This window comes from Rattus rattus, chromosome 14 (genome assembly GCF_011064425.1).
Source record: "Rattus rattus isolate New Zealand chromosome 14, Rrattus_CSIRO_v1, whole genome shotgun sequence".
Lineage (NCBI taxonomy): Eukaryota > Metazoa > Chordata > Mammalia > Rodentia > Muridae > Rattus > Rattus rattus.
The window spans coordinates 1,221,784-1,247,507 of record NC_046167.1 but is presented as its reverse complement, the minus strand read 5'-3'; the positions used below and the strand labels follow the sequence as shown (position 1 = coordinate 1,247,507).

Sequence of the window (25,724 nt, the reverse complement as noted above, 5' to 3'; positions counted from 1 at the left end):
AGCATTAAAATAAGAAACAAAAAAACAAAAACAAAAAACAAAAAACAAAACAAAACAAAAAAACAAACCTATATACAGCAAATTGATCATATTAAAAAGAACTGAATTAAAATTGTTGGTAAGTATGCATATTAAGGTTCCATTTTATCATGACATAAAGCCTTGTATTTCAAACAGCAGATATTTGCGTGTCTTTATATCATTATATCCTTGTCATACGCTTAGTTCTAGAAATCATACTACATGCTTGTTACTTCGTATGTTTAAAATAAATTATTGGTGAGTGGAGCTATATTCCAAATCATTTAATAAATAGTAACAAAACCTGTACCTGGAACCTTAATGAAATGCGTTACCAAACTTGGCAAAAGCAACCTTTGCATCATTCCAAAGCCTAGAGTAGGAGTAGGGTACCAAAGTGCATCCATCAACCTATCTGCCAGTCTGTTTCCTAGTAGCAGGGACAGGGAAGGATGCCCAGACAGAGATCCCAGCAGTCAGTATGCTTTCCGAAAGGCCCAACCCAGGCAGCCAGTTTAAAGGGACATTGTCTCTGCTGAGCCTTTCTTCTGAAAGCTCTGAGAAGCCTACGGCTGGAACCCTGAAATATTCCCCTTTGCAAGGACATAGCCTCTCTGTCTCTGTCAAGTCAGCTTTACCTGCGGCCAAAGAAGAACTGCTTTGCTTCTAACTTTGCAATCCCTTTCCATGTTCTAATTCGTTAATGTTTCAAATCACTGGACAAGGGGCCACAGTCTCAGGTGACTGCCTTCTGGCTTCTTCCTTACTGCACAAGCCGGGTTCACCTGGTCTTTCTTCCTAATCAGCCTCACAGGATTTGTGTGTTATCGTAGAACAGCACGAATCCAAGAACAGTTGACAACATTAAGCACTGAAAGTAGGTGAGCGATTATTTTTCATGCTTAATTTATGAGAATGACTTATACACAATATTCCCTTCAACTCCATATACACATAAATACTGCAAGTAATTACATTTTACATGTAAACGTCATTCTTTTTAAACAAACAAGAAAGGGCAATGTAGGGACAGCTCGGTGTCCGCTCCGCAGGGAGCCTCAGTCTCCTCCAACTGGTCCCCAGCAGCAGGCTTGATGCTCCTCTTGGGGCTCCCTAGGTGCTTAGCCTCGGAAGGCCCTGGGCCTCAGTGCTGATGAAGGAGGTGAAGATCCACTCAGGTAAGGTCAAGAAACAGGAAATGCTGCATGGCAGAAGAGCTTCGAGGGCCTAGATGAACCGATGCGTCCAGGAAGGGGTGTTGGCAGCACACTGCTGGAGCTGGACCCTGCTCTCTAGGCATCTAGAAGACAGGGAGCAACAGGATTAGGAAGAAACAACCAAGGGGCATTTTACTGGGTTTCTTTGTTTTTCTACCTCACACTCGTAGCCCAGCACTCACTGTGTAGCTCAGACTGGCCTCAAATGAAGCCATCCTCCTGCCTCGGACTCCCAAGTGTTAATATTACGTGCGTGACCACAGATACCATTATTTTAATTTTAGGGCTGCATATGTAAGGTAGATAAGTGGAACAGATTGATAAATGACAGAGAGCTTTGGACAGAGTAGATGAGTGAATGGATGGAAAGATAGAAGGGTGGACAGACAAATGGATAAATGGGCCTTTGGATGGCCAGATGTATAAATACGTGTTTGGAAGGATACATATGTAGGAGGTATTAATAAGTGGATACATTTTAAAAAAGAAATATCTTCAATGGATGTGAGTAAAGACCTTCAGTGGGGGAAGGAGAGAAAACAAGGTTCTTGGTTTCCCTTCTCCTTGATTTGTGTATTATTTTCAATGTATGAGCTTTGTGAAATATTTTTGAGCTTTATTAATCTCCTCTATAAATGGCATGTCCTTAGACTAGATTGGTCAAGTTTGCTTTCAGATTTATATTTTGGTTCAGATAAATTAACTAGCAGTATAACTAAGAAGGGGCCGCCTTTCCTCCCCTACTTCTATTCTTCCTGCTTCCCTTCCTCCTTCCTTCCCTCTTCCTTTCCCTTCCCTTCTTATTTCAATCTTTAGTAAAGGTAGTAATATAAAATGACCCTAGAAATTCACCAAGTATAGAAACAAAAAGCACTCGGACTCAATACAGTGTCAGACACAGCTGTGGTAGTCATAAAGTATTGTACCACCAATGACATTCAAATTCAATTTAAAACAAAAGAAACCACCGGGAAAGAAACATAAGAAGAAAGAGGAGAAGGACGAAGAGGAGGCAGAGGAGAAGGAGGAAAGAAAAGGAAGGAAGGAAGGAAGGAAGGAAGGAAGGAAGGAAGGAAGAAAGAAAGAAAGGAAGGAAGGAAGGAAGAAGGAAAGAAAGAAAGTGAAATTACATTGTCTAAACCACATCTTTGCTGGGAAGGGCAGAAGCCCTAGCTCATAGCAACAGTTCATTCCCCTGAATGCAACCTCCACAGGGAGGAAAACGGATACCAGTCAGTCCGTCCTGGTCCTGAGGGGCCATTCCCTGACGGGAGCATGTACTCACCTCTGCACTCATACTTGAGGTCCGAGAAGTAGACCATTTCTTGGGAGAAGACAAACAGACCCAGCCGTCCACCAGCATAAGTTTGGTCATAAATTGGTCCTGAGTCAGCCATGACCTGCTTTCCTTCATGCACTAAGACTCTAAAACAGGTAAGGGAGTAAAGAACAAAAGAGAACTTGAAACTCTGCAGCACATTCCCTGGGGCCTGTGGTTGGTTTGGCTAAGAGGAATCTATTCTCCCTGGTTAGTGCTATGGATAAATGCATGACCTGTGTCTGCTCACCAAGTGCTCTCTGATCTACACCCAGACAAACACAGAGGGATCTGTAGCCGCACGCTCTGCTGGGGTTCTGACCAGGACTTACTTTCCCTTTAGAAACACTAACTCCTGTCATGCAGCAGAATCCGGAGAGCCCATTCCTCCTCACAGCCGAAGCTGCTGTGCCCTCGGTTGTGTGACTGTGACCAGCTCGTGACTACGGACTGCAGTAGTTTGTCTTCAAGAGCCAAGGCAGTGTAAAGGGTAAAGGGTGTTTCCAGGCTGCTTGTGGGGGATGGGAGCCTGTTCCTCTCACTTAGACCTACGTCTTCCTTGAGTGTGGCTCCCAAAGCTTTCATTTCCCCTGAAGATCCTGAGTTTCATCTTTGTCCCATTGTAAGAGCTGCCCGAGAGTGGGGACAGGACTCTATCGTCCCAGCTCAGAATGCAAAGTGACGCCACAGAATTTCCTGATGAAGCACGTGACAGATGGAACCTCTTTGCAGGGACGTTACATCCCACACACCAGTCGAGACCCACCCACCCAGACCCTCCGGAATGTGCAGACACCAGATAGCCATCAGGGGTGAGACTGGGTGGGAGAGCATTTGCTTATCATATACAAAAGAAAGTGGACTCCATCCAGATGGATGTGGAAGTTTGTATACTAGCCAATAAGTATTTAAGACATGGTTTACTTTGTTTTTAAAAAAAAACCCTCAGTTTTTTAAAAGTAATGTATAGGAAGGATGCCAAATAGATGAGAAAGGGCATTGAAAATTGAGGAATCCAGAGAAGAATGTAAAGGAGCTCATTACAGCATAGTTATTTATTGATAATCTCCAATGGGAAGGTAGACAGAGAAGGCAAATTGTCCATCGAATGGACATCGAATGTCTATGCAATGGGAAGGAAACTATTCATCTGACATAAAAGCTATCTGGTTATCTGTTGTGGGTAGTTTAAGGCCCAGCAATTGTGCCTAGAAGACAAGTGGTAAAGTAACAAACTGTGTGTGTGTGTGTGTGTGTGTGTGTGTGTGTGTGTGTGTGTGTTTCAGGGAAGCTGAGAGAGCACTGATAGTGTGGTCACCTCTCAGAACCAAAGGAGGGCAGAACAAAAGGGAAGTCAGGAGGGGCCAGAGCATAGTCTGATCCTGGGAAAAACGGTAGCATTTAAAACCACACACAACAACTGTCCAATAGAGAGGCAGACTGGCTGTTTAATGGAGAAGATTAGCCCACCCACTAATGATGAGGCCTATCACTGGACAGAGAGAAGTGCACAACTGCCCTTACCTCATGTAGCCTGTCTTAGGCCTGTGAATCAGATGCCACCTGTAGGCGGTGTAGTCCTTCCAGCCAATGTTTTTGGGGTCATGCCACAGAGTTCGAACCTGTGGGAAAGCAGCATTGTTGAAGCGTGAGATACACGCCTCTCTATCATTCTCCCCTCGACCCCGGACTGTGCAAAGCAATACCCCACTTGCTGTGCTACTCCCTAGTACATTTTGTTTTGTACGCTCTACTTTGAAAGCTGTGAATCGTCTACCCTACTATGCACAGCTATGGGATACTAAGGTGTGCATCTAAGTCCACTGCAAGGGTGTGTTACAGTTAGCGCCAAGAGCATGAATGTTTGACCCAGACAGTCATGGATCCGAACTCCTGTCTTCTGCTTCTTGGGTGTGGAGCTATGAACAGAACTGACACTGTCAAGTCCTGTCTCTGCAAGAGACTGGACACGTGTTCAATCCTGCCAATCATGTTTTCAGAAGCACTGGGCATCTTGTGTTTAATAAAGTAGGTATTCGACACCAACTATTAAAATGATTGTTATCTGATTAAAAGTGGGAGCAGAAGGGTGTCTTTCTGGAATGGGCTAGGAGGGCAGGGTCATCAGCTTCCCAGTCCCTCACCTGGCCTTCCGTGTTTCCCGTGTGCCACAGGGCATTCCTCAGGTGCTCGCCAGTACCAGTCGTGGAGTTCACTACTTTGAGTGACACACCAGAGTAGCCGTAAGCCCGACTGGGCTTGTCTTCCCAGTAGGTCTGGGTCACCTGCTTCCACATCACCACGTAGAAGCGGCTGCTTGACTGATAGCCAAAGACGAAGCCGGCGTAGTCATCGTCCCGGTCAGTGTTGACATAGAAAGTGCCGCTGAAGTCCACAGACCCAAACTCATCGAAACCTGAGTGCAGAGGAAACATGGTCTGGAGGCCCAGGGAAAAGCACATGGGAGTCCATTTTACAGAAACATGGCTCGGAAGAGCTTGGATAGCCCACACTCTTCATTGAGAGGTCAGTGAGAGGACGTGTGGCCCAGTTGAAAGTTTTACGGCAGAGGCTCCAGTGGGTCATGTACTATTTCAGAGAGACCGTGGCTTACAGAACTCCAAATCCCATAGGCCAGAGAGTTGCAAACCTGAGCTTTCCCAGAGCCCTTAACCAGATTATGAAGGGAGCCTATTCCACACACCAAGGAAGGGTAAGGCTACCAGAAGAAATTAGCCTGAATCCTGACCCCATGGCCTCACTTGACCATACAACAGCATCACCTACAGGATCTCCAGCTCACCTACGGCGATGCCAGGGTCCGAGTTTGCTGTCTGCACCAGCTCTTTGCCTTGGTGACGAATTACCCAGTTGGGATCAATTTGTGTGGTCCCCTTGGGATCCAGAGGGACCATCTGAAAGTTTCTGAAGTCTGTCTCGGTGATGGCGTTGTTCTCGGGGCACACGTCATCAATATCTGGGACATTATCATTGTCAAAGTCATCTTTACAAATATCACCTCGGCCGTCGCCTACGGATAAGGAAGAAGCAAACGCAGGGGGACAAGTTAGGAGGTCTGCATTTCCCTCTGTGTGTATAAGCAGAGACCTCCGGGTCCCTAAGATCTGAGGCTGTGCTCCTTGTGGTTAATTGTGGGTTGAGGGACAACTGCCTCCCCGACATTGAACTTGTAAAGCTGTAAGGAATCCCACCCATGAATGCTTTTCAAAGCATCCTCACTGCAAACGCTACAGCCAAGGAGAGCACTGTAAAGCCCTCCCAAGAGCTCTGCATTCAGAGTTGAAAACAGAAAGTTGGCTGCTGCCAATGTCTCTCTAAGCTCACTTCTCATTGTCATTCTCAGTAACTGGAGCCACTCTAATTCATTTGGCATTTGAAGTAGAGCCCTTCCAGCGCACATGACTTCCCCTAGGGAGATCAGACCCAGTGAGGTTTGTCTGCAAAGGGGGTTAGGTCATGCCTGTGACCTTACAGATGCCCTGTTCTTGGACACAGTGAGATGCCCAAAGGCAGAGGCACTGGAGTAAACCAGGCACTCTGTTGTGACCTCTTATTTCAAAAGGAAGAAAAGAAACCATATTTGGTATCTAGATTGATATCTTGATTTTTTTCCCATTCTTCAAACCAGTTTTCAGTTCTGGTATCCAATATCATAGGCCCCCTACTGCATGAAGCACATAATTGGATGTACCAGCTTTTTCTTTTCTGGAGACGGGGCCTCAGCGCAGGCTCAGCTCAGCCTGGAGGTGAGGATAGAGACAAGGATGGTTTTTGAATGGCCCTCTTGCTTCTCCCTTCTGAGTTATAGATTGCTCTGCCTTGTCTGGGTAGTGCTGCGTGCTCATGCTAGACAAGTGCTCTACCAATTAATCTATTCCCCAGCCTTGGTAACAGCATCTTAAAAGTAATAAAAGTACCCCTCACCTCTCCTTCCCAGCCCCCTTCCTAGGTGAGCCAAAGGCCACCTCCCACTGTCTGCACCAGTGTCTGCACTAAGTTGGGGGCTCTCTGCTGAAAGCACTCTTTCCTATGCAGGGAGAATCCTGCAGCTGCCCTGGGGCCTTGGCCAGTCTTTTCACGTGCTTCTGAGTCATATTGGCTCAACACCCCAGGACTCCTGGTCTCCATTTGTTCAGGATAAGTGTCTTCCAAAGAGAGCTTGAATCATCCTGCCCATTGGGAGGGGTTAGTGACCAGCCTATCAGCAAGCGCAGCTACGTGCTTTGTTATTCAGGACTGCCTGCCTTCTTCCCGGGGTGTGACTTCCTCCAGAGCCTGCACAGCAACGGACCACTGAAGGGCACAAGACCTTCCATTTCACACCTTCCCTATTTTCTGTAACCGCTACAAATTAATAACCACCCCCCACCCCTTTCTGTCACTGGCTGGCTGCATTCAGCTAATCTGTTTCTTTTTAAGTGTTTACCAAACATTTCAAAAGCACGCAAATGCTGAAAGGTTTCCGCATCCCGACACCCACAAACAAACCTCACCTCTATATCAACCAACTAGACCCCCAAAGTCCCCAGGGACTAAACCACCAACCAAAGAGTACACAGGGTAAGGGGGGGGCATGGCTCCAGCTGGATATGTAGCAGAGGATTGCCTTATCTGGCATCACTAGGAGGGGCCCCCTGGTCATGTGGAGGTTTGATGACCCAGGGTAGGGGAAGGCTAGGGTGCTAAGGCAGGAATGGGTGTGTGGGTGGGGGAGCACCCTCATAGGGGCAGGGGGAGTGGGTAGGGGATAGGGGGCTTGTGGAGGGGAAACTGGGAAGAGGGACAACATTTGAAATGTGAATAAATAAAATAACCAAAAGGAAAAAGAAAAAAGAAAGTATATAAAAAAGAATAATAGGCACACAAGAAGAAGCAGAGACTTCCAGCAGGCTCGACAGAAGACCAGCCATCTCTGCAGGACTGCTCATGTGGTTCGCCATGCACATGTGAGCCGAGGAAGGGTGGCACCCACCATCTGAGTCTTCCTGGTCTGGGTTGAACACAAGCCTGCAGTTGTCCCTGTCATCTGGAACACCATCGTTGTCATCATCGGAGTCACAGGCATCGCCCTTGCCGTCATTGTCATGGTCAGCCTGGTTGGAGTTGGAGATGTATGGGCAGTTGTCTTGGTTGTTCTGGTGGCCGTCATCATCTATGTCCTCATTGTTATCACACTGGTCTCCAACGAGATCATTGTCCTGATCCATCTGGGGGACAGAGCAGGAAGTGGACAGCATGAATACTCCCCGAGGAAGCACACAAAGACTCGGGTACTAGACTAGAGGCCCACCCCCTCATGATACAGGCCAGCACGGGGGGCCGAGGTGCAAAATTGGGGTGTGCTGGCTCACTTGCTGTCCACACAGAAGAGAGCTTGGAACAGAGACTCCTGGGTTCAGGATCTCTAGCCTGTGCCCCATCTCATAGGGACTTCTTATAGCTAATGCCACTCGGTTATCGTGAGCACCACTGTTTCCACCATTGCTGTATGCTTTGCAGACCATATTCCTGGTCACATTCTCCTGGTCCCTTCCAAAGGCAAGCCTGGAAATGTGGCTAGTTCTGGGTTTGCCTCAGGATAACCATGGAGACTAATTTTCCCCAGACAGTGTGGGGGAACTCACTTCCTCCCCTGGCCTGCGGCCACCTAGATATAATGTGCTTAGATCTGGTCTCTGTGAGAAGTTCCAACTGAGCTTATAGCATCTGTGTCGTCATGCTTGGCAGGGCAGATGAGAACCACACAGGAGCATGGCTAGGAAGCTGTTTGATGACGAGAAACGCCCTGCTCTGGATGCGGGTCGGCCTCAAGGCTCATCTCGGGGCAGCAGCTCCTGGGGATCACAGAGTCCTGTGTGGACACATCAAATCACCTGATCTGGGTTATGCATCAGAGGACAGTTGTCACAGTGGTCCCCGACGCCGTCACCGTCTGTGTCTCTCTGGTCAGTGTTGTAGACATACGGGCAATTGTCTCGCTCATTGAAAACATCTGTGGGTGAGAAAAACAAAGTAGCAAGACGCTGGGTTTAGAGAAGGTTCATCGTTTTCGGGCATACTGGGTAACATACAAACTTTCTCTAGGAAAGTTTTGTTTTCCATTAGAATTCAAATTCCCAGTGAGACCCTGTCTCAAAAAATAAGTAGATAGATAGATAGATAGATAGATAGATAGATAGATAGATAGATAGATAGATAGATAGATAGAAAAAGAAAAAGAAAACCAATTCCCTTAACCTAAAATATAATGAGTGTTTGGGATTCTCTGGGCGATGCTGCCCAGTCAGAAGAGGGTGAGTGTGGTGTGTCCTCTGAGATTGTTGTTTTGGCTATTCCCACGGAGATCTCAGAAAGTGTGAGTTAAGTCCCGAGGAACATGAGAGCTTGAGAGTGCTGTTGCCTCTCAGTCGTCATCCACACCCAGCGGGAGAGAAGTGGTGGTGCGGATAGATCAGCAAGGGTCTTGGAAACTGAAAATAGGGAATAAAGTCCACCAGGACCAAAGAAATAAGAATTTTTCAAAAGGAGGATGCAATGGCAAACCGAAGGAAGACAAAGCCCAAGGAAGAAGAGGCCGCTCTAGAGAGTGAGGGGATTAACAGAAAAGACCCTTAAAGTGACGGGGTATAGGAACCTGAGAGCCCAGCTGGCACAATAGAGGCCCCAGCCTACAGTAGGACAGACACGAGGTGCTTGCTGACGGCATCATCCACTTTTGAGAAGTGATGGAGACAGTCCGGCGGATAAGGTTGGATGCAGAAGCTAACTGGGAAGTTCTACAAGAGCATATACTTTGAGATGGGTCCAAATAGCAGGACAGAGTCAGAGGGGATGGAGGAAACCCAGGCTGTGGATGGATGAGGAATGGGGTGAGACTCATGGGAGTCAAGCAGAGAGTGTCTCCTGGCTCTACAAGGACACCTGAGAGAGGAGTGACTGAGCTCCAAGAGTGGTGTGGAAGGTCTCTGGGCTCTGGCATAGAGGCCACTGGGTCTCAGGATAAAATGTCAGCCTGCAGTAATATGTCAGGCTCACAGGGTACGCCTGTGTTACCCTACCTGGCTAGGGACGCAGGTGCTATGGTTGGACCTTATCAAAAACAATAAGGAACGTGAGTGGAATTAAGACAAGCAGCCCTCCTCACACCCTTTTCAGAGCAGACGACGTGGCAAGAGCCTGGATTCCTGGATGCTTTAGATGGAGTATTGACTGCAGAAGATACAGCTGTGGGGCTGACGGCAGGGGAAGAAAAGGCAGAAAACTGGTTTTCGAAGAATGGACCTGAGGCTTGTGGGAAAGGCAAGCTGTTTAAGGAATGGCTTTCGTAAGTGTATAAAGATAAATTAAACTCTTCTAAAATGTACAGAAATGCAGTTGCTCCTGGCACACATGGAAGGCTGCTACCAGGAACCACAAAGATACCAAATTCCAAATATCCAAATTCATTACACAAAATGGAGTGATGTTTACAAACCATCTAGTTACATACTTAAAAGCCATCTCTATATTATAATTTTGCTGTTTAGATGAACGGCGAGGTAAAGGTCTAGGGCTTACTTAGTAAGATGGCTCTGTGGCTAAAAGTGCTTGCAGCACAAGCCTGGTGTCCCAAGTTTGCTCCTCAGAACCCACATTAGAACGAGACAAATAAAAAACAGATGCAGCCGTGAGCATCTGTGGTGGGTGGGTGGCAGTACCTCTGTGGTGAGATGTATAGAAGCCACGGGAAAGTCAGCTACGTGTTCCCAGAACAGCTCGACCGGAGTGCACAGCGCCATGGCACCCAGAGAGATACTGCTTCCAGAAGGAGGACAGACAGAACCAACTCCTGAACATTGTTTTCTGACCTACACACACACGGGGCTGCACCCTCTGCCTTACACACACACACACACACACACACACACACACACACACACACACACACACACACACACACACAAATTAAAATGTAGAAATCTGTGCATGTTCTGTGCATGGTCTTTCTATATGGTTCGTTGATCTGTGGCTGTGAACCTGAGTACACAAAGTGCTAACTCACTTATAACCATGAACCCTGATCTGTGTCACTAAGCTGAGCAAAGCCACTGACCATCCCCGTCGATATCCACAGAGCAGGCGTCCCCTTCACCGTTGTTGTCCGTGTCGATCTGTGCTTGGTTGTGCACATAGGGACAATTGTCACAGCGGTCTCCAACCTCATCCTTATCATAGTCTAACTGGCGGGGATTGAAGAGAAGTGGGCAATTGTCCTAAAAACACCAGAAGAAAGACATCAGAAAGAACACGGACCGTGCATCAGGCTGCTGTAAGACGACTCAGTACTTAGGAGTAGACCACCAATGAGGAAACTAAGCCCCGGGAGGCACCATCTCAGCATCGTGCAGTCTTGTGGTTCTGTACATAGCTGTCCTGCCCCACGAGGGTTGAGATTTCCTGTTGCAAAGGGTCAGTCTCCTCTCCTTCACGGGAAAGCCAAATGGATGAGACAGTAGGTGAGTGTGTGGATGGATGTGTGCAAGTTGGGGAGAGCATGGAATCTCACCATAGAGAACCCATCCTGGGGTGGGGGTATATGAGCCCATGTTAAACCTTCTAATTGCAGCGCCTGACACTTGTGTCAAGCACAACTCACCAGAAGAAAAGGAAACCAATAAGGTCTTTTGAGACAATTAGAGAAAGTGAAGTAGTGAGCACTTTCTGCGCTGTACCCCAGGGAGCCCCGTGCTCCAGCTAATCCGCATTTGCAGACTTTCTCTATTGGTGGTCTTTGGGAGCTGTTCACAAATATCTGTCAGAAGAGCAGCCTCAGAGTCCTCATCTCTCTAACCCCTCAGTGGTTGGGGGCAGCGCCCCTCCTACCTTCTCATCGCTCACGCCGTCATTATCATCGTCCTCGTCGCAAGCATCTCCGATTCCGTCCTTATCAAAATCCTCCTGCCCAGAATTTGGCAGTTTGGGGCAGTTGTCCTGTAATTGGAGGGGTGGGGGAGGAATCACAACCATGAAAGCATTCCAAAGTGTCCTTTCCAAACCAGGGGAAATAAAACAAGAGTTATGAAGCCAAGGGTATAAATGTCTGATACAAGTCCTCAGATAGAAGCGGAGTGAGCACCAGAGCCAGCTGGCCTGGACATGCGCTGTTCTGAGTCCTACCCTGGGAATTGCATCACTGCTGCACGTGAGTGGAGACAAAAGGAGCCCTGTTCGGAGCCCAGGATCCCCAGGAAGAGATCGGACACCTGGGAGAACAGAGGAAGGTGAGGGTGCCTGTCCCGGGGGTGCCAGATGCTTAGCATCCTGCTCCTTCCCACAGCTTTCCCATCAAAAGAACTAAGAGCTCTAGTGTGCAAGCAGGCTCAGTCCTCACCGGCCAGCAGGTCCCAAAGGAAGAAGCTGTCTTACAGGTGTGCACAGTCGAAGCTGTGCAATTCCTGCACTGAAATGAAGCTTAGAAGGAGGGAGAAGAGCGCCACTCCAGCTCTTCAAGCCATGCAGCAGCATAAAAGCCACTCCACTCCGTCCCCTGTGCTGTGACCCAACTGAGCCACAGGGACCCAACTCAGGGACCGAAGAAGGGCAGGGCAGGGAAGGGCAGTTTTGGTTTCAACCACGTTGATGCCTTTTCTCTTGTGTGTCTGTGTGTATACGCACGTGTGTGCATGTATATATGTATATTTGCACATGTGTATATATAGTGTGTGTATGTGTGTATACATCCTTAGTGTACATATGTGTGTATGTATACATAATATATGTGTATGCTTGTATATACATAAAAAGTGTATGTGTATATGCATGTGCGTGCACATTATAGTGTGTATACATACAGTATGTATGTGTGCATGTGCGCGTGTGTGTTTATACAGTGTGTGTGTGTGTGCATGTGTGTGTACATGTATGCCTGTGTATACCTACATAGTATGTGTTCATATGCATGTGTGCATTTGTGTACACATGTGCTGCTTTTCATAACAATGCCTTGAATGGGAAGAAAAGGAAGGGACAGTCCAGCTGCATTGGTGCTTCAGGTGGACTCCTGAGTGGACACCCGTGCACAGCGCACATCAGACCCACGCTGTCTTCATCCCTCAGCTCTGAGAAGATGTGTAGCTCTAACATGGTCCAGTCTCACACTAGGAAGTTCATGTGGCGTGTAGGAGGGAACAAGATAATTTGGAGTTCTCGCTGTTTAGATCATTGCTTCCAATTGGCCCAATCTTCCCTGGCAGTAAATCACTGAAGAGGCACTGGGTGGGGATGGGACAGCCCCTTACACTGACTGAAGAGGACTGAGGGGCAGACTCCTCATTGATGAAACTAGACGGAGAGGCAGAACCCTTCACTTCTGAAAGGGGCTGAGGCACAGCTCCCTATAGTGACTGTTGAGGGGTTGAGACAGACCCCTGACAGCGACTTGAGGAGGGACTGAGGCACAGAGTCCTGGCACTTGGCTTGAGGCGACTGTGACTCTCACCTTGACGCAGTGGTAGGTGGCATTGGTCGCACACACCAGGTTGCTGTTGGGCCAACCGTCCAGGTCTGAGTCCTCCCCGCAGATGAGCCCGTCACCTGCATAGCCAGTCTGGCACTCGCACTTGTACATGGGGTCACTGAAGTGGCCCAGGTAGATGCACTCTGCATGCTTGTGGCAGTTGTGAGTCTTGTCCTTGCACGGATTCTCTGGCTCACATACCTAGAATAGCAAGAGAAATATGAACGATGGACAGGACTTCCTAGGGAAGATGTCGGACACGGGCACCCCTGAGAATCCGAAGAGACTAGCTCGTTGTGAGAGGACATGGGGAGTTTGGCATCACACTGGGTTCTTAAAGTACTAGTTTCTCAGGGAGCTGACTTGAGTACTTTTTTAGTGGTCATCTGAAGCAGACAAATACCATTTCTGAACTTACCGCGTGACACCACTTGCCATGGCTTTAATGTGACCCTGCCGAGGCATGTGTTAGAGTCCATATCCAAGTGTCGAGGCCTCAGAAGCCTCATTGGAGGTGTATAGGGACCCTCCCACTTCTTCTTATCAATCCCCAATCACTCTCTCTGTCTCTCTGTATCTCTGTCTCTGTGTGTGTGTGTGTCTGTTTACTTCTGGGCTCTCTGTTCCTTCCCAGTATTCATTCTCTCTCTCTCTCTCTCTCTGTCTCTCTGTCTCTCTGTCTCTGTGTGTCTGTCTCCCTCTCCCTTTCTCTCTGTCTCTGTCTCTGTCTCTCTCTGTCTCTCTGTCTCTGTCTCTGTCTCTCTGTCTCTCTGTCTCTCTGTCTCTGTCCCCTCTCTCTCTGTCTCTCTCTCTCTCTCTCTCTCTCTCTCTCTCTCTCTCTCTCTCTGTCTCTGACAACTCAGAGACACAAACTAGGTACCTGGTAGTCAGTCTTGTGTTTCGAGACTCTAAAGTTGTGAGAAATAAGTCTTTGTCCTTTGTCCCAACCCTGCCTCAGGTATTCTGCTATAGCATTCTAAAACTGACCAAGGTGTCAGTGCTACCCTGAAGTTCATAGGCCCTCTGCATGAAAACATCTGGATTCTTCTGTATCAGTAGGAAAGACTACAGATGAACAGAGCCTGAGAGGCTTCCATAAGAAAGGATCCCTCTGTGTTCATCTCCAACAAAGCTACCTTTTCCCTTCCCTTCCTTCCCTTCCCTTCCCTTCCTTCCTTCCCTTCCTTCCCCCTTCCCCTTCCCTTCCCTTCCTTCCCTTCCTTTCCCTTCCTTTCTCTCTCCACTTGCCTAGACTTGGCTGACTATTTCAAGCCTTTAGAAACACAGGTCAGAACCACTTACTTGTTTTTCTGTTTTAGCATCCTCCAGGCCAATCCCGAAGGGTTGGGTCCCCTTGTAGCGTGGCGGACAAGGCAGGCAGTGGAAGCCAGGGTTGGTGTTGACACAGCGGGAAGCTTTGTTAATTGAGAAGCAGATATCTGCGACCACAGCACACTGTTAGGACAAACAGAAGTGAGTCTCTCTCCAGATCTCCACAGGACACCCTACTGCTCAAGGCAGAGGTACCAACCTCATCCAGGTCCTCACAGTGGGTGCCATTGCCCAGAAAGCCCACTGGGCAGGAACCACAGGACCAGGAGCCATCGGGGAAGCTGTTGCACTTGGCTCCAGGGAAACACGGGTTGGATAGGCATCCATCTGCATGGAAGATGGGAGACAGGGATAAGACAAGGTCTCTCTCTCTCTCTCTCACACACACACACACACACACACACACACACACACACACACACGGGCATACATACATGCATATATACATTCAAGTACACATGCCCTATCACCCATGGGGCAGCTCCATTCTCTCTCTCTCTCTCTCTCTCTCTCTCTCTCTCTCTCTCTCTCTCTCTCTCTCTCTCTCTCTCAATCTCTCTCTCTCACCAATAGGGCAGCTCCTCTTGTTGCACATTTGGTGTTCTGTCACATCCCCGACACAATCCTTCCCTCCATACTGGGGCTCAGGGCTGTTGCAAACACGTGTGCGCTCACGGATCCCTCCAGCACAGGTAACTGTGCAGGCTGACCAAGGGGACCAGGGGCTCCAGCGGCCATCAACTATAGAGAGAAGCAGGGATGGTGGCTGAGAGGATGATGGGAGGGATGCAGATATGATTGGCATTAGCAAGAGCAGAGGGAAGATGAGGTTGGTGTCCTGGCTATTCCAGTGTAGCTGATAAAACTGGGGTATAAGGGAAAAGACAGGGCTGGTCTACTGCGATTTCCACAGCCATATTCAGGAAGGCATATTGATTACAGAGTTGCTGATAGATTGCTTTGCCTCTAAAACAATATCCTTACAATCTGTTATAGCCAGAAGCCTGAGTTTCCTTACCTAGCCAGGCCTGCAGGTGATCAGCCTCCAATCTGAAACACTTTGTGGGGCTGATTCTTATTGCATTGGGCAGGAGAGCAGTGAGGAGCTGTGTGGATTACCTGTTGTAGAAGCAATCCCCCTGCACCCAAAGTACTGTGAGAACCCAGCCTCCCTGGGGAGGTCCTGGTATACTAAGCAAGACCCCTAAACTGCACCTTGACGTAACTAAGACAGGCAAAGCCCTGTCCTGAGCTTCGGGTCCAAGCTCATATTCTTACTTTATTTTTCTGTAGGTGACAATCTCTGTCCACTTGACTTGAGGCTAACTGAGGAAATCAGGGTCAGAGCAACAGAGCAGCCATACTCTCACTGCTGCACTGGCTTTTAATTTAGTAACCAGGCTGGAAGAGGCCTTAGTGATCAGCAGCTGTCAGCCCCCCTGACCCTCCCAGCAGCACCAACTCACTTGGGCACGGAGCACGCTGGCAGGCCTTGGTTTCCCGGCCACTGCCCTTGCAGTTCTTGCCGCCCATTTGGGGCACTGGTGAGTTGCAGAGACGTATGCGGGTGACATTGCCAACTCCACAAGTCACGGAGCACGAAGACCAGGGTGACCAGTGACTCCAACCTCCATTCTGACGGACTGGCACAGGAAACACAAAGAGGTCAATATCCCAGGCTGTGACCTTGCATGGGGTAAGCCCCAAGATCTGCCTTCCTAGCCAATCCCTGTTGAGAGGGCTGTAGAGAGAACACGCCCACTCAGGAGAAAGCTTCTCCTAGCAAAGCCTTCCCAGAGGCCACAGCCTCCAAACACCATCCACGGCCATTGGCATACCCACACGGGGAGCCATCCACCCTGCCCCGGACACTCACTTCTCGTATCACATTTGCCCAGACTGCATGTCCTTGTCTGAATGGAGGGGCCCAGGCAGGTGTTGCTGGTGACATCACAAGACCGGCCTCTCTGCTGGGTCCCAGAGCCACAGGTGACAGAACACTCGGTCCACTCTGCCCATGGAGACCAGCCCTCATCGTTGTCTGCAGCTAGCCAAGAAGGTAGACAAACACATGAGGTTGGCTCCTCCCCCTCCACATGCCCTAGGGAGGTCAGGCATTACAACCATATGGGGCCTGCTTTGGGGACTCTTAGTAGGGAAGGGCTTGGCAGGAGGAAGGTTCTATGGGAAGAGCCCAGCACCCGGGCAAGAGTTTAAGTGTCTTCAAAAGGAAGAGAACACTGAGGGATGAGGGACAAGTAGTTTAGATCTGTTTAGGAAAGCTGGCTGGCTGACTCCCAAATAGAATGCTGAAACTTCTCTACAGGAGATATTTTCAAGGTCATCAAGAGTCCATTTCTACACAGCTTCTATGAATAAGGTACAAGGCAACAACATGTCAACCGCTGGTTGAAATTAGAGGTTGCATAGTTCCTCCCACCCCAAACACTTTAAACTAAAGAAAAAAGTCAATAAAAAGGCAACTTTCTGGAGTCAATTTTTCATAGACACATAAGGTATATATAGTGTACCAATGTTGGGGACCTATTATGTAGGTCTTGTCCCTTAGTCCTCTCAGTAGGGTCCCTTTGGATAATGAAGGAAGGAAAGAAGAGTGGCTGTACAGACAGCACTGAGCACAGACGTCCTAGCTCCCATACCCAAGCTGTCTATTGTACCCTTGCCCTTGCCAATATAGGGGGAGCGGACTCAGGCACCCGGCACTGTGGTAGCAGCATTGCTGTGTTGAGCAGGCAGCCGGGAGTCTGGAAACACACCAAAAGGAAAGACCAGGATAAAAACAGGCCAGAGGCATCTAGAACACTTAGCGATGGTAACAGGGTAGGAAGGGCTGCCCGATTGTGCCAGGAAGCCACAGTTGAGCATCACTGGAGGCCAGAGCCAGAGCCGGCACAGGGACCCACAAACTAATGGGGGATTCTGAGTGGGGCAGCTTGGGCACTTCTAGAGTGTGTCTGAACCTCCGGGATTCCTGATGTCAGCCCCACTCTGTCTCCACAGTGTCGGACCTTACAGTCTGGGTCACTTGGACCATGTCTCTGTTACTTGGATCACTCATTGAGTAAGAGTCTCTGAATTTTGTGTTTATTTGCTGTACCATGGGTTTCGAAGCAACTAACTGTTCACTCGGCCCAGGTCTAGCTGCAGCTCCTGACTCACAGCAGCTACTGACACGAGGGCCTTGTTCTTGGCCTGGGAGTTGGAACTTTGGTCCCTGCAGGATCACTGGGGCCCTCCTTGTCTAGGATGAGCCAGAATAGGACAGCTGCAGACACTTAACTTCTAGAACTCTCAGTGGCTTCCTGGACACTGGCTAGTGGCTGATGAGGGGGCCTAGCCACCCTCTGCTCCCTCCGCTGCCTATCTCTAGGAATTTGAGCCTCGCCCTCCTCTATTCAAGCCACAAAACAAATAAACAGATGCTAACACTCACAACATGCTCTCCCGAGGGGACTTACAGTGGGAACAGGATGGACAGCACTCGCCTTCCATCAAAGATGGGTTGGCACAAGTTGCAGGTGAGCAGGTGATTTGATTGCAGACTGTTTTAAATTTCTGAAAGTATAGAAAAGTACATGGAAAAACCATCATTTACCATAATGGACATTGTCACAGGAGCAGAGAAGATCAGTAGGACGGCTAGGTGTTTTTCTGTCTCCAAATCCTACTTCAAATATAGGCCTTGACCAGGCCCAAGACACCAACACTCTGTCCTCCCACCATGAGCAGAGAGATGACAGCCCCAGCTTTTGAGTCCTCTGGGTGGGGAGGAAGAATAACAGAGTATTCCCAGATCACCCGATAACTGAGGTCAACACATGGACAGGGAACAACCAGGAGAAACTAAACCATCTGCCTTTTCTAGGCTTCCCAGACGTCTCTGCTGAGGCCCTGTCAGAGATGAGTGGGGTCAAATGCAAACCAGGGGAGCACTGAGGCAGCTCCATTCCCACTGTTCCTCTCCACAGGACAATGCTGGACGAGCCACTCCACCCTCTGGGTTGTGGTTTCTTTATGCACAGCACAAAGAGGTGGATTTAAGTTAGAATTGTGTGCACTTCCATATCTGTGGTTCTCTTCCTGAGCCTTCTATATATTTGAACATCATTTATGTGCTGAGGAGGCTATGTCCAGCCATTAGGGTCTGCACATGTCAACTTGAACATGCCTGCCCTGGGTAGGGCATTTCTGCCGCCAGAAGGCCTTGTCTCTGGAACTCACCTTGCAGGTGCAGGTGGTACAACTATCCACAACCCAGGTTTCGTTTTCTGCAAAGATCCGTCCCTCCTGCACACAGGCCGACATGTTTCTTGTCTTCAGAGGGCCCCCGATGAGCTCCAGAAGGAACTGGTTATCGCTAGACTGGAGACAGAGGTGAGAGTTAGGGTAAGAATCAAGGCCTTCCTTCGTTGAGGAGCTTGGGCCAAGCAGCGCCACCATCAGGTGTAGCTGTGACCCTGTACGCAGACACTAGGGCCTGGTTAAGACAGATGTGTGCAAACCCACACAGACTGTGCAACGAAGACGGCACTGCAGAGCTCAGCTCCACACAGTCTGTCTCCATGGCCTCCCTACTTCTTCTCTGCTCACAGAGAATCTCAAACACACACTCATCCACAAATAATGTCTCCTCAGACTGTGCTGACCATGCCTCATAGATGAAAGAAAGCACCATTGTGCACAGGGTGCAGATGTCAGGGGAGAGGGGAGGGACCCATTCCTGATTGGCTCAGAAGAACATAGCCACGATTCCGGCCATCTAGACATTATGACAGGGAAAGGAGGTAAAATTTACAAATCAAATAAACCCGCATAGAAATGGCACTAGACGTGCATGTGTTTGCCTTGGCTGACTCAGCACTCTATAGGTTTCTCTCAAGGCTCTCCTAAGGTGAACTGGAATCCTAGGCCTTAGGAATCAGAGGAGTGCCGCAAACCTACTACAGACGCACACAGAAACACACTAACTACCCTGTGGCTTCGTGCAGCTTCAGGGGTTCACACATTTCCTTGACCTCGTGTTAAGGGACGCAGACTGGAATGCACTGTAGCTGTTGGGAAGCTGCCAGGTCCTGTGCTCAGCTCCTGTGGCGGGTCCTCTGGCAAGCCAGTCAGGACCATCACCACGTGTAAGCCTCAGCATTTTCTGGTGTAGTAAGGAATTACGTGATGCCACTGGGGGACTCCTACTAAGAGGCAAACTGCAGTAGAAGAGGGCTCTTCCCAAAAGACAGTCTCACAGAGCTCCCTGCACAGGCCTTGGGGTGGGGCGTTCTTCTCCCCCTGGCAATACAAGGAGCCTTTCAGGAAGTGTTTGAGAGGGGCTCTCCCTGTCCCTGTACCGCACCTCATGGTTTCACGGGATTACAGGAAAGTTCAGCCAGAAGACAATACGACTATTCTCTCTCTCTTCAAAGCCACAGAACTCTCACTTGAGCATGTGACTGTCCCCTGCTTCCACACGCCTCCGGACACACATTCACATCTGCCAGCCTTGCAAAACTGTAGGACAGAGAAAGTCCTGTTCTTCTCAACACTAAGTCTCTCCCATAAAATGTCTGCCTCTACCTGGATGTCTTTTATTCTCCGGGAGATGCATTTCCAGAGCCACGGATTCCTTATGGAGCACATGTGTCTCCTGACTGTGTTTTTACTTGCCACACCTCTTATATCTCTCCGTCTTCCCTCTCCCTAACTAGTGGTAGGCAAGGATTCCTAAAGGGCCTGACCTGGGTGTCCCCCTGATGTGGCTTCCTCATCAGAGTTGCTTCACAGAAGTGAAGTATTAGTCCTCAGAGGCCTGAATGGCTGTTTAGTGAGGTTTCCAGGTTCCCGAGGCTTCCCTGACGGACTGCTGTCTGTCCCCACTACCCTCACTTGCCACCTCTACCCTCTGCCCGGTACCCACCACTCTCTCCAGGTTCTTGCTCAGCTGGTTCACCATGACGTGCAATCCAGACAGCTCGTTCATCATGTTGCTCAGCTCCTCACAGGAGTGCGTACACACCTCCTGTGCCTTCTCCACACCCTGGACCACCAGATCTGTGGTGATGTGAGGGCTCAGGTGGAGCGTCTCTGTATGTTCACTGATGGTGTTGACTTCAGCTACAGAAAAGAGAGCATTTCAGAGGAACACAGTTCCTGGGGAGTCCGACTTGCAACTGTAAGTGGGCACCCATTGGCATGGTCACCAGAGCACATCCCTGGGGTGTTACCTCTGCAGCTATCAACCAGCACCCGTAAAAACCTCTACAGGTCACATGCTAAATTGTATTCATCAACACAAGAACATTTGGTGGCCACTGCTTCCAGTTAAGAGCCATGCTCGGCAAGAGGAACCTCTCCCACTTTGTATGAGTCCCTGGTAGGGGCAGAGGTCCAGACTAGGAACAGAGAAAGTCAGCACAGAGCAATGGGAGACAAGTCATTTGTGATGCAGGGCCATCCATCACATACCTCAATCCAACTGAGTTGAGAGGCAGTGCCTTTTCCTCATCCTCCACCCCAAGTTTGTTCCTCCAACACATAGCCCATGTGCTCACCCCTGCCCTCCAGCCTTCCTATGCCCCAGTTCGACCTGAGTGCCCATCCATGGGCTTCCTTTCAAAATAAAAGCCAACTCAGGTACCTTCACGCCAGAAACATATGTCCCCAAGAAACCCTGTCTTCTCTCCACACACCATGCTCTGCTGCCACTCATACACAGACACTCACAGTGCTGGCACAATCATGTCAAGCTGTGCAGACACTCACAGTGCTGGCACAATCACAGGGAGTCTGCCTGGGCCAAGTATGCATAGATTCCTTGATTCCCAAGTAGCTCTGAGACAAGTCCAGAAACAGAGTTATTTATGGGTAAGCTGAGGTGAAGAGCTTTAGGCAAGGACAGACAGACAGAATGGCAGTCATTTACTCTACAACTGAGTGTTCATTACTACGTCTCAAAATCTTGTTGAAATCCACATGGCTCCTGGGAGCCACTAACTTCCAGTTTGCTACTAACCATAAAAAGCCATGCTAGTACAAGTATTTTTTTATAACCAAGTAGACAGAGACACTCAAATAGTGGACTTAAGGGGATTTTATTCATCATTTATGTTTTTAAACCTTTACCTTCTCTAAGCTACAGTTTTTCCATATCTCAGAGTTAAGCAAAATAAACCACTGTGTGCCTTTGTTCGCCCCTGCCTCTGGCATGGACTGTTTTGGACGATGATAGAAAAATGTGAGTCCTTCTGTCCTCCCGTATCTATACCAGGTTCTGCAGTTGTGAAACTTGAGTGGCTTAGCCGAGAAACAGAGAGATTCTCATTTTAACAAACCTCAAAAAGTCATGCTCTGAGACCAGGCTCATGAGCTCATTCTCTGAATGAATAGAATATTCCAGTCTGGTGTGACCAACAGAAGAGTGCAGAAGTCTCTTCCAGGTCCAAGTTCTTTGGGAAGAACTCACAGCAGGTCCTGACTTCTGGGTAAACACACATAAATCCACTAGTCCAGTCTTACTCCCCACCTTAAGAGAACTGATTTAGAAGTCTGTGTAAGCGTGTTTTAGTAAGAAGGGCTCAGAACTTCCAGTTATGTTTAAGTGTTTGCTTTTAATAGTTCTTTGTGTTGTCAACTTGCAATTCTGAGCCTAAAATATCCTGCTGAAGAAATGTACGTGTGAGAATGTGTTCAGAAGCCACAAAAGATGTGAATGGCCTGGATCACGGACTGGAAAATCTCCTCAGAACCCAAACATTGGGATTGTTATTCTTAAAATCTATTCAGAATTGATCCTTGACAATTTATCATTTTTTAAGCTCTGGAAATCTAAGCTGACCAGAAAACTCACCCGCAGGGGATTAAAAACACTTGACCCAAATCTCCAACAGGACACAAATACACCTGTTCCAGCAGCTCCCAGGACAGAACAGAAACTCTTAGAGCAGGGCTTACCCACCTCCCTGGCTGTGTTGACAGCCTTTCTTGCTTAGAATATCTTCCACAGAATCTGCAAACACGAGATGGACATTCTGCAGCAAGCCCTAGAGGGAGAGAGGAACAGTGCTACAGATGAACCTTAAGTTTGATGGAAACTGATGGTACTCTACAAGTGCAGAATACAAGATTCCAATAGCAATGGGTCACCTCTGCTGTATCCAACATGTCTGACGTTATCATTTACCTTACTCCTGTTATTTTGAAAAGGTTGCTACACCACACATTCACATACATGCACACACACACAGGTGAATTCTTGCATGCACATTCGCACATGCACACACATGCATATGCACATGCACATGCATGTACACACACATGAACACACACACACACACACGTACACAGGGGTTTAGCATAAAAAAAATGTTCTAACTAGGAAAAGATTAACCTTGGAGAAGAATTAGAGAGGCCTAGGGATAGGCAACTTCTGTTCCTTGTACATTCCCAGGTAGACACACAGGACTATTTCCTTGTGCAGATTGGGAATGCCATGTTGTTGTTTGTGATTCAAGTCTCAGAAACATCTAAGTTCACACAAGGTGACCCCTGGGTCACACCAGGAGAAGGAAGCTAATGCTGTAATATGACTGGACCAGTCAGACAGCCACAGTAGCACGTGGCAAAGTATGCACATCTAAGCCTGTTACTAAAATACCTAATCTCTGACATACATTCATTTCCAAGAATAAATGCCTGCCTGCCAGCGGGCAATGGTCAGATGTCCGCCTCTTCATCTGCAGTGACAGAAGAATGGATACACTCACCGGAAGTTAAAACATCATAAGCAGAAAGTCCATTTAGCACACTTGACCTGGAGGCCACACCTTTGATTGTTCTCTGAGGTTTTACACTGACCAGGAGCTATGTCTTGCCTCTGCCCAGAATTGAGAGGAAGAACCAGAGTGCAAAGATGACAGGCCATAGAAAGTCAACATACAGAGCCTCAGTGTGACTCCACCATCAGTGAGTGGTCTTCATGCCAGAGAAAAAAATGAATAAACCCAAGAACGCCATTATTGGGGCATTTCCAATTAGATTAGAACCTCCATTGCAGGTTCTAAATCCCCAGTTTCAGAAGGATCCAAACTTCCTAAGCCTCAGTGAAGGGATGGGGATGGTTATCTATTCACAAAGCAGCAGTTTTCCTTTAAGGAACTCAGTCTCTCTTTAGTGCCCTAACTTCCTTCCCAGAGCAAGGGCTAGGATGGGGTTTCAGGCCTAACAAAGTAACTTGGGGTTTCTTGGAACATTAGAATCCTTTCCTCAACACCTGACTCAGGCTTCCAAGAGCAACATATCTGTGACACAGCTCTGCGTCATATAGCTTAGGAATGTGTATTCTATACATACTGAGTTGATAGATTTGAATATGTGCATACACAAGAGTCGTGTGTCCAGAAGTGTGGTGCGCATGTGTGTGCATGACCTCTTATGTGTCTCTTGTGTATGTGCAACTTTATATGTCAGTATTATGCTTACAAGTGTGAATATCTATTGTATGTGCACATGGGTCGATGTTGTATTTGTGAGCGTGTGTGGACATGGCCTGCAAGCTTCTGTATGCTTGTGCAATGAGTGTAGTAAATGTATTATGAAACCTTATACATATAAGCAGGTTCACTTGTAGTAACTATATTGGGGTGTGTGTGTGTGTGGTATGTGTGCACATGTATGTGCGCATCATGTAAGTATAGGTGGTTGCATACATATGTGATATGTATGAATGTATATGCAGTATGTACAGGTATGCAAAGTGTATACACATGTGCCACAGTATATGCCACATGCTTCTCCAAGGAAGGATTACATCCTTTCCAACACAAAAGGTACACTGAGTTGCCCCAGGCTGTGAGCTCCCTACAAGGCTCTATCCCATGACTGCCATGCTATATACGCACCCTGAAGTGACTCTCTCGAGATGCACCCTTGGCCACATACATCCTGCTCTTGTCTGCTTCCAGCTGCTCATAGAACGGTTCTTCCAGGGTGACACTGTCAATAAGATCACAGCCCACATACAGGCTATAGGTGTCACTGGCCACCTGCACAGTCACATTCTTCCACTGGGAGTCAGCCAGACCCACATCCTCCAGGAAGTTGGTATGCTGGTGGCCTTCTACCCAGTAGTTGAGGTCCAAGGTATCCCCTGGGCCATTGGACACAATCTCAAACTGCCTCTGGGAGGTGCCGGGACCTTCCAACACCAGGAGTGTTCCCCGAGACTTGCGGTCCTGCTTCAGCTGGGCTGTGAGGAAGAAGCCCTCCTTTCTCCTTGCAAGCTTAACGATCCTGTTGAGGTCGTCTGTATTCACTGGGGGGACGTAGTCAAACCGGACAAAACGGTAGGCGGGCACACCGGGGTCGGGCCCTCGGAACTGCTTGGCACCGATGGTCTTCCGGTTAATGTTGCTGATGCTGAAAAGGTCAAATGCTGTGTCCTCGCCGTGGTCATCAGCTGCCAAAGGGAACCCGCAGGGGCACAGTTACCACAGGCTGATGCTGAGGCTTTCCTGGATGCAGGCTCCAGAGCCAGACCTCACGAGGGCTTCCCCTTCGACAAGACTCAGAGCTTCTCTGTGGTCTTACTCTCCCACCCTGGCTGAGCAGTCTCCCCACTACGCTAGAGGCTGACTTTCTCCAGGACTACAGTGCAGCAGGCGTTTTGGGCCTTCCCAGGACCCAGAACACGGCCCTGGGCACCTGCTCACATCTCACTGCAGGCTCCTGAGTTCCAGTCCCTGACCCCCGCTGTTCTTTGTCCCAGATTTGGGCTGAGCACAACCTCCCCTCCATCTTGTGACTGGGGAAGAGGGAGGCGGAAAGGGAGACCTTTGACCTTGCCGCACGTGGTATTTCAGGATCTACTAAATCCTATGGTGCATTCCGGGGGTGATATTCTTTCTCAAACGTCTTCTCATTTCTACAGAAATACCGTCAATGAGTAGTAGTAAATACTGTGCACCATGGACCAGTGTCTAAGACAGCAATGGTCCTCACCCTATCAGTAACAGTCTGAAGTCACGTCCAGCTGCCAACGAGAAAACCGCCGGATCTCATCAAAATTAAACCAGGTTCAATAATTCAGAATATTAAAACAAAGCATAGCTTCTCATCAAGTACAGGGTGACTGAAAACACAGAATAAACTGCAGCACCCAGAGGCATGCACACTGTCGTTTTTGTAAAGCTATTGACAGTGGCACAATTAAAGTAACTAGAATCTGCGCCTATTGTCACTTAGAAATGGCAGTCCAAGTTTTATAAATTATTTTATAAATTATAATAATGTACAAAGGCCAAGCCACGGCCAG

At 48.5% G+C, this 25,724-nt stretch overlaps 1 protein-coding gene across 1 annotated transcript; it reads right to left on the bottom strand.

The window, feature by feature from the left end:
- Positions 1-890: 890 nt before the first annotated feature.
- Thbs2 (thrombospondin 2) lies at positions 891-25,207 on the bottom strand. The gene is made up of 21 exons (XM_032885170.1): positions 25,123-25,207; positions 24,313-24,869; positions 22,371-22,455; positions 20,334-20,530; positions 18,647-18,787; positions 17,884-17,980; positions 16,281-16,451; positions 15,871-16,047; positions 14,972-15,145; positions 14,604-14,731; positions 14,375-14,527; positions 13,055-13,273; positions 11,440-11,547; positions 10,670-10,829; positions 8,451-8,569; positions 7,550-7,784; positions 5,360-5,587; positions 4,701-4,972; positions 4,081-4,178; positions 2,524-2,663; positions 891-1,321 (listed from the first exon to the last, which is right to left on the bottom strand). Exons 1-21 carry the CDS (start codon positions 25,205-25,207, stop codon positions 1,314-1,316), a joined length of 3,552 nt encoding a protein of 1,183 aa, XP_032741061.1. The 3' UTR covers positions 891-1,313.
- Between the last annotated feature and the right edge of the window lie 517 nt (positions 25,208-25,724).

Bases quoted from the DNA above. Each gene is read 5' to 3' on its own strand.
- Thbs2 (XM_032885170.1), bottom strand. From the start codon at position 25,207: ATGGAGGGGAGGTTGTGCTCAGCCCAAATCTGGGACAAAGAACAGCGG. The intron at 8,570-10,669 runs GTCAGTGGCTTT...TCTCACCCACAG, and splicing joins TGTGGATATCGACGGGGATG to ATGTTTTCAATGAGCGAGAC. The intron at 5,588-7,549 runs GTGGGTGCCACC...CCTTATCCGTAG, and splicing joins AGACCAGGAAGACTCAGATG to GCGACGGCCGAGGTGATATT.